At 46.5% G+C, this 19,622-nt stretch overlaps 1 protein-coding gene across 31 annotated transcripts in view; it reads right to left on the bottom strand.

Annotated features, from left to right (window-relative positions):
- Nucleotides 1–19,622, bottom strand: part of DYSF (dysferlin) — a 227,982-nt gene that overhangs the window by 18,488 nt on the left and 189,872 nt on the right. For all 31 annotated transcript variants that reach the window (XM_069583650.1, XM_069583666.1, XM_069583664.1 and 28 more), the window contains 7 exons: nt 18,103–18,201; nt 12,215–12,340; nt 11,745–11,900; nt 6,463–6,554; nt 3,466–3,636; nt 2,715–2,857; nt 603–742 (listed from right to left, as the gene is read on the bottom strand). In XM_069583650.1, coding sequence (XP_069439751.1) covers nt 603–742; nt 2,715–2,857; nt 3,466–3,636; nt 6,463–6,554; nt 11,745–11,900; nt 12,215–12,340; nt 18,103–18,201 — 927 coding nt within the window. The remainder of the gene's footprint in view (nt 1–602; nt 743–2,714; nt 2,858–3,465; nt 3,637–6,462; nt 6,555–11,744; nt 11,901–12,214; nt 12,341–18,102; nt 18,202–19,622) is intronic.

Genomic DNA, 19,622 nt, shown 5'->3' with positions numbered 1-19,622 from the left:
TGCACAAAGGCACGTGCGTGGCTGCATCGCCCCATCTCTGCTGGTGAGCCCTTCCCTCCTCGTCTTCCTCCAAGTCCCAGCCCTGAGCTCACTCCCTCCAGGAAGCCTTCCTGTGTCAGCCCAGGTCTGCTGTCCCTCTGCTCCCTCTCCCTCTGCCTGGGAGGACTCCCCTGACCTTCCTGGTGGCTGTTCTGCCTCTCTGTCATAGGGTCAACCTGTCTGAACTCCCTACAAGCCCAGCACAGGGCCAGCCTTCTGGGGTGTCACTGACTGATGCTAAGGGAGGACACCCTGAGGCCAGGCTAAAACACTGAGGCTTCAGAATAACTCATGGGCAGTCAGAGGTTCAGCCTACATGGGGGTGGAGGAGGCAGCTCATTCCCCAGGCCCAAGGTCCACAGGTAGCCCAGGAAGGCCAGGCTCAAGGGGGCTCTCTCATAAGCCAACAGTGGTCAGTGGTAACCACTCAGATCAGCAAAACATGGCAAGGAGGGGTTAGCCAAATCCCGAGGTCTCCACTGGTGCTTCTGGGGTATCCATGATGTCCTTGGGGCAGGGTAGCTGAGGGTCAGGGGCTCTGGGGGTGTGGGTGGAGGTCCTACCTGCTCGATGTCTGGCTGCAGGGGGCTGTAGAGAGGCCGGGACTCCACGTGCTCAGGGATCAGGCCCAGCTGCTGGAGGACATGCAAGGCCAGACGTTCCTCCACCGGGCCCAGGTGTGGGTTCGGGACCCTGCCAGCCTCTAACCCCAGGAAGAAGATGAAAAACATTGCCAGGACTGAGTGAGCAGGAGATGGTAGGGGTGCCTGGGGGCCTTGGGAAGCCACTAACCCCACAGCCTAACCCTAAACCCAGACATACACTTCTGGCCCTCACATCTCACTCTGTAGCGGGAATCTCACTGTCCACAGGCTCCGGGCTTAAAATCCAGAGTCCCCATTGCCATCACCTCTTCCAAGCATCTTCTGTAAGCTCTTATAAATTCTCCCCACCCTCCAAAGCCCACCACTTCCAGGAAGCCCTTCCAGACTGCTCTCAGCTCTGAGGCTCTACAAGCTCTTCTGCCAGACAAAGCACCTAAGTGCTCTCAGTACTACTCTCTGGTTCATGCAATCCCTTTGATTAGTAGCAGTAGCTAAAATTTTAGCAATAACAGAGAACACATTTAAATCAAGAGCCAGGCACTGTTCATAGATATTAAAGGTTTGATCCTCAAAGTAACCCTAACAGCTAAGTACTATTATTAGCCCCATTTCCCAGGTGACAGAGGAGCAGGCAGTCACACACCTGGCCAGGGGGTGGCTGAGATCACACCCTCACTAGGAAAGGTGTGTAACTGGGCGTGAACACCCCCCTCCCCAGCATGCTTCCAGGTGTAGCTCTACCTGTCAAGGGGTGGGTCACGAACTGGTACTGTGGATGGGGGGTTTCCAGCCCCGAGAAGGCTGGCTGATCAGCCAGCAACATGAACTTGGAGCTCCCATGACAGAGACCTGACTGGGAGTAGGAGGGTCTGCGTGTGTCTATACACAGGCATGCGTACTCAGGCGTGCCCATGTTCACCAGCACAGATTCTAACACCGCGCACACACACACACGTTCACCCACCACACCTGCCCTACGCACTTTAATAGGTGCCACTAAGGAAGCAGCATAGCATGCGGGAGGACCACTGGGCCGGGAACCTGCTTCTGCCTCTCAAGGGCTAGGTGACTTTGGGCAGGTGGTTAACCACTCTTGGTCTGAATGGCCTCATCTGCAAAAACAGGCAGAATTCTGGCTTTCTGGGTTTCTCTTCCTATGCATTTATGACCACGAGCCCTGGTCCCTGTGCTTAAGCTGCTCACAGACTAGCAGAAGGAAATGAGCCCACCCCTAAAACAGATGCGAGTTCCACAGGAAAAGAGAACGGGGGTGGGGTCAGGGCCTAATGGAGAGGTGCCTGACTCAGCCATGACCTCGGAGAACCCGAGAAACACAAGGGGCGCGCTGGAGATGGGGGAGCCAAAGCCTCCTTCCCCTTTTACAACCTCAGCACCAGCTCTGACATCAAACATCGCCGAAACCAGCAGGAGGCGAGGGGCCAGCTGGGCCTGTAAACACCTCCAGGGAGTCTGAGCTGCTCCGGGTGGGCCGTGCAGGCTGTGAGCATCTCAGACATGCAGGGAACATGCAGCGGCACCCTAGGGGTGAGCATTAGACAGACCCAGAGCATCAGGCAAGACGAGGGCTACAGGGCTTCCTGCCACCCTTTGGATGCATCAGGTGCAGAAGCTGTGGCCAGGGGCTCAGAAGGTACCGTCAAGGTCAAATTGGCATGCTAGCGTGATCCAAGTAGAAAACCTTCTCAGTGGTGGGCCGTACCCAATCTCTGACCAGTCTGACCACCCAAAGCCAGAAGCAGCCCAGTCCCAACCATGACCTGACCCTGGCTTCAGGCTCCCCTCTCACCTTCCCCTCAGACAGGCCCCAACCTGGCCATAGGCTGAACTCTGATGAACCCCCCAACCCCCAACCTGGCCCCAACTTTGACCTCTAATCTTCACAGTGGTGTTTCAGGAAGAACACCAAGGGCAAGTTGAGTCCATCTGTGCTTCCCTGGAGAGACTCCAGACCACACTGTGTGGGTGTGGGTCTTGTCCAGTGGGTATGTCCAAGCCCCTTGACGACAGGAGGGGATCCATAAGAGAGAGGGCATTGGAGGGCGACCTCACCTATTTCTTCGATGGTGTATTCTTTATCCTGAAACACCACGCGGTCTGTCCGGTACACGGGGGCCTTGACTCGGTGCTGCTGGCAGAACAGGTGGAGGAGCTGGGAGGGCCGGAGCTGGTCCCTCCACTGGTTGGGTCCAGAGCTGAGGCCCAAGCAAAACACAGAGATGAGACACTCCAGGACACTGACAGGGCGGAGGGGCGCGCAGTGGCCCATGTGCCCACAAACATGGCATCAGCCCCCTTCTCTTTGACCAAGAGCACCTTATATGATTGTTCATCATGACTGGGGAGCCCATTTCACACACAGAAAGACTGAGGCCCAGAGACAAAAGGACTCCTTTACACATGCATGAGATTGGAACTGAAAGGTTTCCAATTTTCAGATTTACAGAATCAGACCCACACAAGACCCAAGTTGGCTGGAAGTGAGTGAGGACTGTAAGGCCCAGCCAGGTTCTGTGACCCATCCCACCATTTGCCTCCCTTCTCCGTCCCTTCTCCAGGCACCTCGATGGTGCCTTCAGGAGAACTGTAACGACATGATGAAGAGTTGGGTTCTTAGAGTCAGATAAGCAGCTTCAAATCCTAACCCCACCACTTACAAACCTGGGCCTCAGTGTCCATATCTGCGGAGTGGGGATGAGACCTGGGCTGAGATGAGGAAGCGTCTGTGCCGGGCTAGGATCAGGCCGGTACACAGTCAGTGCTCGGCCCACAGTCAGAGAAGCAGCCAGCACCGTGCACTTACACACAGTAGGTCTGGGGGAGTCCACAGCGGGCCCCGAACTTGGACAGTAGCCTGTTCTCCAGGTCAATGACCGTCTCCCCAATCTTTTCATCCTTGGAGAGGAGGTCATAGTCATAGAGGGTGACCTTCAGGTCCTTCTCCAGAGGCAGAGTGCAGGTCAGCTCGAACATCCTGCGAGGAAGGAGGGGGTCATCCCGACAACACTAGCTCTCAGAGGTCACTGGACACAGCAGGACCTCGAGGGGGTGGCCAGGCTGGTGCACAGGCTGGAAAGCCACCCCTGGCCTCGTCCTCTTGCAGGACCGGCCTGCAGTCCACCCTCCTCAGACCTTCCACCGCTCTTGCAGCACATCACGCATGCACTCCCGATGTGGGGCTTGTCTCAGTGTGTGTGTGTGTGTGTGTGTGTGTGTGTGTGTGTGGTTTTTCCAAATAATCAGCAGATGCCTGCCAGATGGATCACAGAATGGACGAATGAACTGGGCTCATTCACAAGGTTAAAAATGAAGTTTCCGGGGACTTTCCTGGTGGTTCAGTGGTTAAGAATCCGCCTTGCAATGCAAAGGACTCGACTTCCATCCCTGGTTAGGGAACTAAGATCCCACATGCGGTGGAGCAACTAAGCTCGTGTGCTGTAACTCCTAAAGCCCACACACCATAACTAGAGAGTAAGCATGCCTCAAGGAAAGATCCTGCATGATGCAAGGAAGATTATGATGCACCCACATAAATAAATAAAATTTTAATGAAGTTTCCACCAGGACACCTAGAGATAAGATGTGAAACTCCAGAGCGAGGTACCAGAGCTCTGGAATTTACCAAGGGCGTGGCCCGGGGTCCACTTTCAGGACTCCTGGGGATTCTCCACTGCTTCTGGAGTGGGATGGAAACAGGACCTGTGCAGAGACTTCTTTGGAGAGAGCCCTGCTGTGCTCTGAGAGCCGCACCTCCCACGGAGATCAAGTGTGGAAGTGCTGTCCCTTCTCTGAAATGAGTTCCCTTCAGGAGGGAGACACAGCCTGGCACCTGAGTTGTGCTTGACGAAGTGCAGGCAGCTAGTGGCAGAGAGGAGGTGCAGTGTGTTTGGGAGGAGCTGTGCGCCTGTCCTGACTGGGCACAGAGCTGCAGCGTAGGGGGCTGCCTGAAGCCCACCCCATGGGTTGTGGGGCTCTGACAGCGAGAAGCTGTGGGGAGATGCATCTGAGAATGGGTGGGTGGATGAGAGGGAGATGCCAGCTAAAGGGACACAGCACCTGCCACATCTCAGGAGCTATGTTGGGAGGGCTTGGTGGGGGTAGGAGGGCTCTGGAAAGCACCCACAGGAAAGCAAACACCTGCCACCTAAAGGGTGTCAGATGAGCAAAGTTTGCGCTTGAGATGGGCCCCTCCTCTCCCACATGCTCCCTGGTCCTGGCCCTGCAAGAATGGTGAGGGCAGCTAGAGGGGGAGGCAACTGGGCAAAGCCCCTCCTCCCCTCTGCATACCTCTGCCCAAGGTGTACATGCTATGCCCAAGGTGGACCCTCCGGCCATCTCACGTGCTCTTGACAGCACACGAATGAGCGTTCTGGTTACCACCTTGAGACAGTGGGTTTCTAGCAAAGTGGACTGTCTGAACCCGAGTGGGAAAGTGGCCTGCCTGCCATGGTTTCCACTCAGGGAGGGAGGAAGATCACCTCATAGAACAGATGTTTATAGGAAACTGGTAGACAAAATCAGAGTTGTCTTTGATTACGTCCCATGCCTAGGGCTGGTCAACACGTGGGTGATAGAAACAAAGAGCTTCTGCTGTGGACTTGGGAGGCTTGAACCACAGAGCAGGTGATCATGATCTGGGGGCAGATGGCAAACAGCGAGGAAGAGGCGTGTTCTACACTCACGCTCCCACCTTGCCCTGGGCCCTGTGTGGTCCCCTCCGCCTGGGGCCCCATGCCAGCCACGCGCACCAAACAGGGTTCCTCTCTCACACCTGCCATCCTCCCCGCAGCCCTGCCCTCCAGTTCCAGCTAGGCGGTGACTCATCACTGGCCAGGGCCGTTTCCCCTCCAAAAAAGGCATGACACTGGTTCATAAATCCAGTGTGCTGCTTGACAATATCAGTACATGCCTTCTCCAACAGGCACTAGAGAAATAGCTGCCAACCTGTCTCAAGATTCTCTCTTCTATACCTGGGACTTCCCAGGCAAGAATGCTGGAGTAGGTTGCCATTTCCTTCTCCAGGGGATCTTCCCAACCCAGGGATCAAACCCATCCCCTGCATTGGCAGGTGGGTTCTTTACTGCCGAGCCACCAGGGACGCCCCTTGACTAAAATAAGCTCGCATCCAAATAGCAAGCAGGTCAGAATGCCTGGGAGCTAGTCTCTGCAACAAGCACTGCTTCTTCCTTCCTCATTCTTAGACTTTAGGAAGTATTTCACTCCCTTAAGTCCATGTCCTTTTACTATCTGCCACAAACAAACCAGGAATAATAAAAGAAAATAATTACTAGATGTAACAGGAATCCTGATCTAGATCCTAAAACAGTAACAGGACATTCATGGGGAAATCGGCAAAATCCTAATAAAGGCTAGTTTAGTTGATAGTAATGCAATAATATCAATTTCTTACTTTTGATACATGTTAGGTAAGATGTTAATGGTGAGGGAAATTGAGTGATAGGTATACGAAAACTTTACTGTCTTTGCGATTTTCCTGTAAATCTAAAATTATTCCAAAGTAAAAGTTGATCTGAAAAAAAAAGAGAATAAGGAGCAGATGTATGCTCTGGCTTTCCATTTAAATTTCTGATCTTCAAGGTAACTGTTTAACTAGGAGCTTCTGCAAGGACTTAAGGAAGAGCTAGCTGAGGTTACACCCCCACAGACATGCAAGATTTAGGGAACAAAGCTTTGCTCTAGGAGACGGGGACTTCCCAGCAGCAGCCACATCTCTCCCACTGGGCTGTGGGTTATTTCAGACTGGCACCTCCACCCCAAGCCCCAAGCCACTCCAACTTACTTTCCAAATACAGGCTCCAGAGTACAAGGGATATAGTTGTCCTGGTCACTCACCGATTTCTTCCCTATGGAGATCTTGACGTAAGGATCACACTGCAGGAAGAGAAGGAAACACTTCAGTGAAGTCACCTTCCCAACACATCTCTGAGACTCCTTCACTGCTTTGCTCCCAAAGGGGTCAGGGGCCCAAGAGAGTTGGATTCCCCTGGGTATGCCTCCTGAAACCCTTAGGAATCTGAGTCCTCTGATGGCTAGCCTTACTATGGTGACACTTTCAAAAGAACACCACTCTATGCTGAAAGCCAAGAAGAATAACAGAGCTCTTTAGGTTTTCTTGAAGGGGATGACCAGAGTCTTCTCACGACTTCCAACAGAGAGAATTCCTAAACAGCCTTCCTGGACAGCTTTGCCTGTCCCTCAAGTTTCATACTCGGGATAGCTATGAAATCCCTCCCTCACTCCCAGCTCTGTTGTGCTCTCATTCACCTTTTCATTCTCTGCCCAGCCTCCATGCCCGCAACCGGTGAGCTGCCAACCACATTCAGCCCCAGAAAGTGAAACGAAGTCCAGGCCCTTCAGTTCAGTTCAGTTCAGTCGCTCAGTCGTGTCCGACTCTTTGCGACCCTATGAATCGCAGCACACCAGGCCTCCCTATCCCCCACCAACTCCTGTTGTTCACTCAAACTCACGTCCATCGAGTCATTGATGCCATCCAGCCATCTCATCCTCGGTCGTCCCCTTCTCCTCCTGCCCCCAATCTCTCCCAGCATCAGAGGCTTTTCCAGTGAGTCAACTCTTCCCATGAGGTGGCCAAAATAATGGAGTTTCAGCTTCAACATCAGGCCTTCCAAAGAACACCCAGGGCTGATCTCCTTTAGAATGGACTGGTTGGATCTCCCTGCAGTCCAAGGGACTCTCAAGAGTCTTCTCCAACACCACACTTCAAAAGCGTCAATTCTTCAGCACTCAGCTTTCTTCACAGTCCAACTCTCACATCCATACGTGACCACTGGAAAAACCATAGCCTTGACTAGATGGACCTTTTTGGCAAAGTAATGTCTCTGCTTTTAAATATGCTGTCTAGGTTGGTCATAACTTTCCTTCCAAGGAGTAAGTGTCTTTTAACTTCATGGCTGCAATCACCATCTGCAATGATTTTGGAGCCCCCAAAAATAAAGTCAGCCACTGTTTCCACTGTTTCCCCATCTATTTCCCATGAAGTGATGGGACCAGATGCCATGATCTTCGTTTTCTGAACATTGAGCTTTAAGCCAACTTTTTCACTCTCCATTTTCACTTTCATCAAGAGGCTTTTTAGTTCCTCTTCACTTTCTGCCATAAGGGTGGTATCATCTGCATATCTGAGGTTATTGATATTTCTCCCGGCAATCTTGATTCCAGCTTCTGCTTCTTCCAGCCCAGTGTTTCTCATGATGTACTCTGCATATCAGTTAAATAAGCAGGGTGACAATATACAGCCTTGACGTACTCCTTTTCCTATTTGGAACCAGTCTATTGTTCCATGTCCAGTTCTAACTGTTGCTTCCTGACCTGCATACAGGTTTCTCAAGAGGCAGGTCAGGTGGTCTGGTATTCCTATCTCTTGAAGAATTTTCCACAGTTTATTGTGATCCACACAGTCAAAGGCTTTGGCGTGGCCAATAAAGCAGAAATAGATGTTTCTCTGGAGCTCTCTTGCTTTTTCAATGATCTAGATGTTGGTAATTTGATCTCTGGTTCCTCTACCTTTTCTAAAACCATGCCCTTAGCCTAAGTATTTTCCCCTCATTTTTTAAATTACAGTAAAAGTTATATCAATAATATATGTCAATCTTAACATATAGTTAGATGAGTTTTGACGAATGTATATGTAGTAGTACTCTTTACTATCTGAGCCACCAGGGAAGCCCATATGTAGTATATAAATTCATATTATATACACATAGTATATACACATATACATTGTAACATATACATATATATCACATATATGCATAGTATATATACATATGCATTAGTGAAATAATATTTCATAGTTGATATATATATAGTATATTCAGAGCATATATATATGTGTGTGTGTGTATCTGCGTAACCAACAAACCAATACATGACTCAAAATACAGAACATTTTAGTCACCCCAGAAAGCTTCCTCATTCCTCCACTGAATCACTCTTTACCCCATGAGCAACCACCATTCTAGTTTCTATTGTTGTTTCTACTAGTCGTTTCCAACTCCTGTGGCCCCACAGACTGCAGCACGCCAGGCCTCCCTGTCCCTCCCTGTCTCCCAGAGTTTGCCCAAGTTCATGTTCATTGCATCAGAGATGCCATCCAGCCATCTCATTCTCTGATGCCCTCTTCTGCTTCTGCCCTCAATCTTTCCCAGTATCAGGGACTTTTCCAATGAGTCGTCTGTTTGCATCAGATGACCAAAATACTGAAGCTGAAGCTTCAGCATCAGTCCTTCCATTGCATATTCAGGGTTTATCTCCCTTAAGATTGACTGGTTGGACCTCCTTGCTGTCCAAGGGACTCTCAAGAGTCTTCTCCAGCACCACACAGTTCAAAGGCATCGGTTCTTTGGCATTCTGCCTTCTTTACTGTCCAGCTCTCACAATCCATACGTGACCACTGAGAAAACCATAGCCTTGACTATACAGACCATTGTCAGCAGAGTAATGTCTGTTTTTCAACACGCTGTCTGGGTTTGTCGTTGCTTTCCTGCCAAGAAGCAATTGCCTTCTGATTTCACGGCTGCAGTCACTGTCCGCAGTGATTTTGGAGCCCAAGAAAAGGGAATCTGTCATTACTTCCACCTTTTCTGCAGTACTGGGGCCAGATGCCATGGTCTTCGTTTTTTTAACGTTGTCTTAAGCCAGGTCTTTCACTCTCCTCTTTCACCCTCATCAAGAGGTTCTTTAATTCCTCTTCATTTCCTGTGATTAGAGTGGTGTCATCTGGATATCTGAGGTTGTTAATGTTTCTCCCATCTATCTTGATTCCAGTTTATAACTAATTTCTATTACTATAGACTAAAGGTTCATTAACATCACATAAATAAAAGAATATACAATAAAATAATAAAAACAAGAAGCAGCTGCCACTTGCCAGGCCAGCAGCCCCATCGTGCACACCACCCCAACACGCGCTTCGAGCCTCTGCTCCAGCAGTGGAAATGGGGTGCCCAAGTCCTCCACACTCCCAGTCCACTCCCCCCTTAGGACAGGGTGAGTGGGGTCCAGGCTCATACCCCAAAAAACACACCAGTTTGAGTGACATATGTGACGGGGCCAGGCTGGGGTCCTGTCTGTGACCTCTGCCTCAGCCGATAGAAAGGGAGAGAAATGGCTGGATGTTTTCAGCCCAACCCAGCCTCCTACGAGCAGCGGCATTCCCTCAACTAGCCTCGGAAGCAGCCAGGGCCAGAGCGCTTGGGTCAGTCTCGGCACCAGGAAGGCCTGAGGTGTAGGAACTTGACCACAACCACATCTCGGAGGCCGTGGATGGTGCCTGGCTGGGACTGCTCCATCCGACTCTGTGATCTCCCAGCAGGGCAATGGAGCTTTTCTCGCCTTGAAGAGCAGGGCCGCAGGGATGGGACACCAGGGCCCTCCCACAACCCAGGACACAGGCTAGGCCTGCACCTGTCTAAAGGGACACGCGAAGACCCTAGCTTGCACGTCTGAACCCCACCGCCCCTCACTCTGCCCCAACTCTTCCTCTTTCTCTCTCTTCCCAACAACACTCTGCCCCTGCCCCCATTTCCCTGCAGCTCCAGACTCAGGCTCTCCCTCAGTCCCACTCCTTCACCAACAGTCAGGATTAGAGTAAGTCAGGGCAGTGCCCAACTCAGGCATAAAATTTAAGGGAAGGGCAAAAACTTTAGTAATCAAGATAAACATTTTAATGTGATATTTTAAAAATTAAAATCAACACCAACAAGGGAATGCAAACTAGTACAGCCACTATGGAGAACAGTGTGGAGATTCCTTAAAAAATTGCAAATAGAACTGCCTTATGACCCAGCAATCCCACTACTGGGCATACACACCGAGGAAACCAGAATTGAAAGAGACACATGTACCCCAATGTTCATCGCAGCACTGTTTATAATAGCCAGGACATGGAAGCAACCTAGATGTCCATCAGCAGATGAATGGATAAGAAAGCTGTGGTACATATACACAATAGAGTATTACTCAGCCATTAGAAAGAATACATTTGAATCAGTTCTAATGAGGTGGATGAAACTGGAGCCTATTATACAGAGTGAAGTAAGCCAGAAAGAAAAACACCAATACAGTATACTAACACATATATATGGAATTTAGAAAGATGGTAATGATAACCCTATATGCAAGACAGCAAAAGAGACACAGATGTATAGAATGGATTTTTGGACTCTGTGGGAGAGGGAGAGGGTGGGATGATTTGGGAGAATGGCATTGAAACATGTATACTATCATGTAAGAAACGAATCGCCAGTCTATATTCAATACAGGATACAGGATGCTTGGGGTTGGTGCACGGGGATGATCCAGAGAGATGATATGGGGTGGGAGGTGGGAGGGGGGTTCAGGATTGGCAACTCATGTACACCCGTGGCTGATTGGTATGGGAAAACCAATACACTACTGTAAAGCAAAATAAAGTAAAAATAAAAATTAAAAAAAAAATTTTTGAAACAAAAAATAAATAAATAAAATAAAATCAATACCAACAGTCCATGATGAACAAAACATCAAAACTTTGTATAAAGACAGGACCAAGATTATTTATTTTTCCTTCTATTCCAGCCTCCACCATGGCCAGGCCAGCACAGCTGCCCATCATGCTCCGTCCCTCCTTTTTGCCTTCCCACCCCACCCTTGAAAGTCCCACCAACACCATTAAGGTCCCTTGTCCTTAGGCCTTATCCTTGTGCTAAACCTATGCTAAGCAGTTTGCTCCCAAACTTTTCCCAATGTTTTTAACTCCTAAACTATGGTTTTCTTCTCCCTCTCCACCTATTAAAACTTCATCAACCCTTAAGAATTCTATTCCTTCTAGGAAGTCTTCCTTATTATCCCAAAGTTGGGTGCTGCCTTTGGGCTTTTCTGGCCTCCTGGAGCACTTGGCCTTGATAGAACTCCAACACCGTAACATCTCAATTTTGTATATGTTTGTTTTCCCACTTACTGTGAACTCCCTGGGGCAAAGATTATATCCAAATTCTGCAGCCTCTTGATACCCCAGCCTGCCATTTATTCTAGGGGAGGTGAGAGCTCCGGGGATGTTACCTTCCCATTGGGATCCTTGGGCTGCAGGCCAAATGCTCGGATAATGTAGACACGGACCAGGCATTCCTGGGGCCCCTGGGAAGCCAGCTGGTGGAACTGCCTCGGGGGCAAGGGGATGGCTGGGTCTTCTGGGAGAGGATAAATTTTGAAGAGTCCCTGAAAAGAAGGAGGGGTCAGTTTTCACTTTCATCATCATTGTCACCAAGACACTCAGCACTACGTCCATTACTCCCAAGTCTGTCAGAGTCATCACCACTGTGATTATGAAGCCCAGTGCAATCCCATCACCCCCATCAGATTCTGCATCAGCAGCATCAACGCCATCCCCACCACCTCCATCACCCACATAGCCACATCTCAGCACTGGGGTCATCACTGATATTCCTACGGTACTTCTGCCCCTCCTTCACTCATTGCTGCTACTCCATAGTTGGGACCCCTGGGCTAGAGACATGTCCTCAAGGACTTACCTTAAACTCCCCAATGACTGATGGGTCTTCAGTCTCCTGAGTCTTGCCCCGGTAGAGCTTGAATGTATTACAAAAGTCAGACAGGCCCTCAAAGGCCTTCACTTTCTCCAGGGGTGTGTCATAGACCTGCCACATGTGGGGACGAGAGAGGGGGACAAGGGAAAGAGAGAAGAAGAGGGACAGCAGAGGAAAAGGAAGCATGACAGAGTTCGAATAACAGAAGGGACAGAAAGAAACACGGCGGGGGGACCAGAAGCAGTTTCGAGAAAAAACGCCAAGAGGAGGGCAGGTTGGTGGGGGTGGGTGGAGGGAAGAGGGGGGACCAGGAATAGAGGCAGAGAAGGAGAGGAAAAGAATGCAAGTCATGGAGATGAGACGAGCAACAGAGAGGGGGGAAAACAGAAGGAAGACATTTGTTCAGCACCATTGAAAAACAGGGTTTTCTGATTAATCCAATATTCTGAATACCCAGGAGTCATCATCTACATGAGTGGTGCATTTCTTGAGAATAAGATCACAGTCAAACACATAAATGAAAAGTTAACTAACTTTTTATTGGAACATCAAAGACAGAACTCTAGAAAATTCACAAGTCAGCAAAATGCTGACTGCCCAAGATGTCCAAATGGCAGTGAATCAAATTTCTCTCCTCCCAACAGCCAATGATTTTTACTTGTTAGAGTAGTGCTTAGATTTAAATGAAGCAGTGGTTTTCTAATATAGATGATAAAATGTACATAACTAATAGTGAGATTAACCCACTTAATATGCATGCTTAATTGGTGTATCTGAAACTGACCAGCAGGACAGTCAGCCCTCCATATCTGCGGATTCCACACCCAGTTGCTTATTTCTGCTTCTAGTTTTATTATCTTCTTCTTCATACTATTTTAAGCATTTTTTTCCTTCTAATTTCTTCAGTTGAAATTTTAATTACTTTGGCCCCTCTTTTCCAACAAGGAAAACACTTAAAATTGCTACTGCCTTAGCATTGCCCCGTTTATTTTGATATATAATGTTTTCATTTTCCTTTTCTTGGCATTCCATAATAATAGTCTCATTTTTACTTTTTTAATTAAGAGTTAAATGTATAGTTAGTTTTCAGCCTTTTGTTTTAATTAACATAAGTTTTCAAGGCTATAAGCTTCCTCTGAATACATCTTTAATAACCACTAAGGTCTAACATACAGTGTTTTATCATTGCTTCCCAAATATTCCACAGTTTTTTTCAATATATTCTCTTTCACCAAGAATTGTTAGAAGAGAGTTGCTTTCTTTTTAATTTTTCAGATAGAAGTTTTTTTTTTTACTTTTGAGCTTGTTATTAATTTCTAATTTTAGGGCCTTATAATCAGAAAACATTGTCAGTGGTGCTTCCATATTTTAACTTTGTTAAGATTTTCCTTATGGCTTATTACCTGGTCAGTTTTTATTGCTTTTATTCATTTTATGGAGTATAATTGCTTTACAATATTGTGTTAGTTTCTGCTGTGTAGCAAAGTGAATCAGTTATACAAATATCCCCTCGTTTTTAGATTTCCCTCCCATTTAGGTCACCACAGAATAATGAGTGGAGTTCCCTGTGCTAGACAGTAGGTTCTCATTAGTTATCTATTTTTATACGCAGTAGTGTATATATGCCAATTGTGTAAATGTGCCATAGGGGTGTCTCTATTTTCAAGCCACCAGGTTCAATCAGGCTAATAACACTCTTAATAATAATTACTCTGGTATTCTAGAGTGGAATTATACAATGCTTGTCCTTCTGCAACTAGCTCATTTCACTGAACACAATGTCTTAGAGACTCACCCATGTTGTAGCATGTGTCAGAATTTCCTTCCTTTTTAAGGCTGAATAATATTCCGTTGTGTGTATATATCATATTTCGTTTATCCATTCATCAGTCAATGGACACTGAGGTTATTTCCACATTTCGTGATTTGCAGTTTTAAATAATATCTGTCAATTCTCCTATGTCTATAATACGACTATCAGTGTCCTTACTCTGTCCCATCCTCTTTCATCCTTTATTCCAATTCATCCCCTAGGAGTCCCTCGAAACAGGCTCCTGGGAGCCGTGCTACCTGGCTCCTCAATGTGCATACCTGTGTGTCTAGCAGCTATGCATGAAGGGCAGCTTGCCGGAATGTCAAACCTCTGGGTCACCTTTTATTTTCCTGATGATCTGACACATGGTGCTTTGTCGTCTTTGAGAATTAAATGCCATAGAGAAAGTGAAGCCACTTTGATTTATTTCCTTTTCTTAATTCTTTAAATTTTTATGGAGGGAGAAGATACGGCTATTCAAAGGTTTTTTTCTTTATCTCTAAAGTTCAGTAACTACACTGGAAATATGTCCCAGAGTTGACCAGTCTGGGTCAATCTTTTCTGACGTTCTGACATAGCAGAACTTCTAGTGTGCAGATTCGAGTATTCTTTCAGTTCTGGTGAAGTTTTATTAAACTATTACCTGTTTGCTTACTTTCATTGTTTTGGCTGTCCTCCTCAGAGACTCCAATTATGCAAATGTTGGATATCCTTTCCCTGACTACTAATATCTGTCACTTTCTCGGCATCCTTTTATAATTACTTACTTCCATGTCATTCTGTCCCCTGCGCCCCTTCCTGTGTTTTCCAACGCGGCCATTCTGCGCCATGCTCCTTCCAACTTCAAGTTTTCTTCTTTCCTGGATCCTACTTGCTCACGTTTCACCTCTTCTCATCTCCTCATCCCTTGAGTTCTTTCATTTCTGCTTGCATTCGCACTGCCCTGTTTCTAAAAAGTTCACAGCGAACTCTTTCATCTCATCTGCTCCTTGGAGAACCTTTACTGGTGGGTATATATCCTCTTCTTTTGGTTAAGTTTTGTTTTACAGTTTCTTTCCTTTTTTCCTTAGATTTTTAAAATAATTCTGTACTATTTCTTTTCTTATTGCTTGTCACTAAATGGGCTGAATTTTCTTGACCAGTTATTTCCTTAGTTCCCACAACAGAGGCAGGCTGTTCCCTATAAATATGGCTCATCCATGCGATTCTTGTGTAACTCCACCTTCTTTATTTCTCTGAACCCAACCAGATCTAAGAGGCTTTTGCCACCAGCCTGAACCTGTCTCCAAATTTCCCATGTCCATTATTGTGAGCAAAGAATATAATTTTTATGTTTTATATTTTTCACTGTCATGAAAAGTTTCAAGCACACACAAAAGTAAAGAGAACAGATAATAAGTCCCCATGAGTCCACAAAGTCTGTCTTAAGTAATTATCAGCATTCTTTCATTAGGAAGTATGAGGGTTTCTGAAGTCTGCTACCACCGTGACCTTTCATCATTTTCGTGCATCTTCTCTTCATTTACGGCCGAGTGGCTTTTACCCAATCTCAGTTGCCTTTGGACAGCCCTTACATGTATTTTGGAGTCTGCGGGTTTTATTTGTTTCCAACTTTTACTGAAAATGAAGTTTGTGGGTTTGAATGATTTCCAAAAGAAAAAGGGAAAAACGCTGACTTATGCAGGCATGTTCATACTGGAAGTCCCAATAAAATATTTTTTAAATTTCCAAGTGGTTGGTCTTTTTGTTTAAACTTTTGTTATTAATTTCTCATTTTAGTGCATTTAAAGCTGCCTTGTATGATTTCTGTTTGGGGTAACTTATTACTAAACTAATATGTGATCAAGTTTTGTAAGTGTTCTCTGAGCATTAGGAAAAATGTATTTTCTAATTTTTAATTATTTTTAGTCTCTATTTTAAAGCTACTCGATGTAGCTTAGAAAGTGTTTGCCTTGTTATTCATATCTTTCATTTCCTTATTTATTGATTGCCTATTTCATCTAAGAAAAAGGTACATTAAAATCCTACTGCAACTTTAATTTCTGCAATTTCGTACTTTCACATTTATTACTTTATATATTCCTATCCACTTGTGCTTTAAGGATTTCTAAGCTTTACTGTTCCATACATTAACATTTGGAATTTTTGCACTAAGATGTACATCTTTTATTTATACAAAACACTCCATTTTGCTTCCTTTGCTTTTGACTTTAGTTTCAATTTGTTTCCCCTTTCTTTGCACTTATTTTGTTTGCCAAAACATTTGCTTTTTTAGCCATTCTAAACTGTATTGTCTTAGAAGTGTCTTTGAAAGGTAGTATAATGAAATTTTACTTTTGCTGTAGTCTAAGAGTCCTTATCACTTAGTAAAAGAGTGTAGCCCATTTTTATTTATAGGAAAGCTAGCATTTATTCTTTTTCTGTTGTGTTTTTATATGATTTAGTTTCTTCTATGCCTTCTTGCTGTATCTTTTGTTTTCTATCTTTCCCTATTGAGACCATGAGTTGTCTTTTCCCCTCTATGATAAGTGATTTCCAAAATATGATTTGTTTCCCTTACCCACCGTGTACTCCATTCTCTCCATAATGCTACAATGCTATTTTTCAAAGACCCATATTGGTGGTGGTGGTTAACAATCCCTAAAGGATCAATGTTTCTTCCAGGTCTGCTTCCTCCCCAGAAACAGGTTGAATGCATTTTGTTTTTAAATAACCCATTTTCACTTGGAAACTGCCAGAGGTCTCCTCAGAGATCTCCTCAGATCTCCTCTCCTCAGAGAGGTGGGCCGGGTGCCAGTTCAGCATCCGGCGTCTAAGGAACCCGTGAGGGTGCCTGGGCCATGGGCCACCCTGGCAGGAGTCCTCATTCTTACATAGCTTTTCTCATTCTTTTGGCAAGGCCACAGGACCACATGCCAGACTTAATGTGTCGGGCCTTCTTCCTGGTACACAAATAGTTCTGTCTCTTTGCCCAGCCTCATTCACCCACCTACCAAGTCAACAAAGGACTTGCGGCCTGGGAAGGCCTGAGCCTTCTGACCGCTGGTGCCCGGAGGCTCATCTCTGCCCCTCCAGGTCTCCAGGTACAATCACACAGGGGCCTCCAGTGTGCCAGAGGCAGCCCTTGCCACCCTGTGAGATGGCCTTCCAGAGTGACCACCCACCACTTCAATGACCCTCAAGCTCCCTTCATCCAGTCCCCTTTAGGGAGCTCCTTGGGGTTTTCTCACGCATCTGACAACCTTTGCCCCTCTTGTTCTCTAGGAAGGGCTGCCAGGCTTAGCAAGTGAAAATACAGGACACCCAGTTAAATTTGAATTTTGAATTCAATATTTTTTTTCAGATTCGAATAAACTATTATTCATTATCTATCTGAAATTCAGTGTAACTGAGCATCCTGAATTTTACCCGGAAACCTCTTCCAGGACACTGTATAACTTTCTTCAAGGAGCAGTTTTGAGTCACCTCTGGTTATCTTTTTTAATAGGAGTCTGCTTTTAAAAAGTATAACCATATTTGTGGAATTTCCTCAAAATACCAGAATTTGGCTGACTCACTCCTGGTTTTGTGTTGTTCTTGAGGCTCTGGGTTTTTTTTTTTCCACAGAAACAGAGTTTACCATATTTTTATATGTGCTGGGTAATTTCTATCCCAATTGCAGAGGTGGGGGAGTCAGAGGTACATTCTCACATTCTCACATTGACTTTCCTTTTCATTTTCATGGAAAATTTTTATAATAAAAAAAGTTCAAATAACTTTAAAAGAGATGAAATAACAAACCCCAGGGTATAACAAACCCCTGAGTACTCATCTTCAAGCTTTAATAATTCAATATTTTGCAATTTTGATCATTTTTAATATTTTTAAAATCTATCAGAGGGCAACCCACATCATCTAAATAACTCATCCTTACTTTTCTAAAGCATTTAAGAAAGTTAAGCAGATCCCAGGCATCTTGTCACCCATAAACATATATGTATAGATGTATATTATCTTTTGGTTGCAACTCCTGGTGCCCAGGGACCACTGGACTGAAGAGGACATTGAGGAGAGGGCTTACCTTTAGAGTATCAAAGTCCTTCTCTAGGTAGGACCCACACTTTTCGCTCTCCCCAATGGAGGCAAAGAATTTGCTCCACCAATCAATGAACTCCTCCTCCTGAGTGGGTAGAAAACAAGAAACAGTTTCAGAAACAGAACTTGCCAAGCAAGGTTCTTCTGGATGAACACCAAGCAAGGGTGATGGGCTGGCCTGGACCACAAATCTCTCCTGCTGGGTGAGTTCAGAAGAGCAAAGAACTGGAATTCCCTGCCTCTTTAGGAGCCGACTGCACAGTCAGGAAAAAGGTCTTCACACCTGCTTGGTGTTGAGAAGCAGAGGCTCTCACCCTGGCTCTGCCCCACCTTTACCATGTGCTTCTGTTAAGCTCCTGGGGCCTTCCTTTTCCTTTCTGTGAAGTGGGCTCTTCATCACAGTCCCCCCTGCATTCCAGGAGTATACTGAGGCTAAACTCAGACCATATGTTGGATAACTCCTTGGGAGGAAATGTCAGTAAAATATTATTTATTAAAAAATTACAGTAGACCCAGGAAAACTTAAGACACCAAAGAACTATTCTGATCCCCAACCTCCAGACTCCAGCAAAAAATAAAAGCTTCCAAAATTAGAACTTAGCCTCCCCTAAGGTCAAATCAGGGCAGAGCCCCTGAAATTCAACAAATGCTAAGTGCCCATTATTAAAAAGATATACAGTGCTAGATGGGGGAAACGAGGTGAGAAGAAAGGAAGTTTGGGACAACACATTCTCTGCCCCTTCACATGTCTATATTTGTGGGTAGAGGTGGGTGGGTATGTTGGGGCACACACTAGTGTCACCCCATTTTTAACTCCTCCTGCACGTGGCGTGTCTGCAGGCCCTCTTGGCTCTTGTGTCTAGAATGCTCCTTCAGCTGTGTCCTGTCCAGGTGTCCCATTGCACAGGGAGTCAGCAAGCTCCCTGAAGGTAGGATCGTCACTCTCCCTGGAACTCCACCAAAATCTTACCCAGGCCCAGGCCCTGGGTCTGTGCTGTTGGTACCAGTAAAGCTCACCCAGTACCACGGGAAGGGCACTGGACAAGGTGTCAGGAAAGCCCATTCTAGGGCCTGCTTTTCTCCCCTGTATGAGGCGGTCAACTAAGGGATCTCCCAGGAGCCTGCTCTGATTCTACAAAATGAACTGAATTCCATCATGAGTTTCTGGGGATGCTGGTGCTCCCTTTAAACCAATGCCTAGCCCATCCAGCTCTAGGTTATTAAGGGTGACTCAGGCTGGAGGCAGGCCAATGGAACCTGAACAGGTACAGTGGGGAGAGGGTGAAGTGAGGTTCTCAGAGTTTCAACGCATTCTGGAAATATGGCCCTAACATCGTCTGTGTGGCCAGAATGTGGTACCCAGACACACAGCACTAGTGGACACCAGAGCGACGCTGAGTCTACAGAGTCTCTGTCTGACCAACTTACCAGAAGGATCTTCTGCAGCCAGAGAGGGGAAAAGAGGTTCAGATGGGTTAAGATACAGAGTAGCAGAGCTTTCAGGGT

The sequence above is a fragment of the Ovis canadensis genome, chromosome 3, assembly GCF_042477335.2.
Source record: "Ovis canadensis isolate MfBH-ARS-UI-01 breed Bighorn chromosome 3, ARS-UI_OviCan_v2, whole genome shotgun sequence".
NCBI classification, from domain to species: domain Eukaryota; kingdom Metazoa; phylum Chordata; class Mammalia; order Artiodactyla; family Bovidae; genus Ovis; species Ovis canadensis.
The sequence above is the reverse complement of the archived record's forward strand: the minus strand, read 5'-3'. Positions and strand labels throughout refer to the sequence as shown.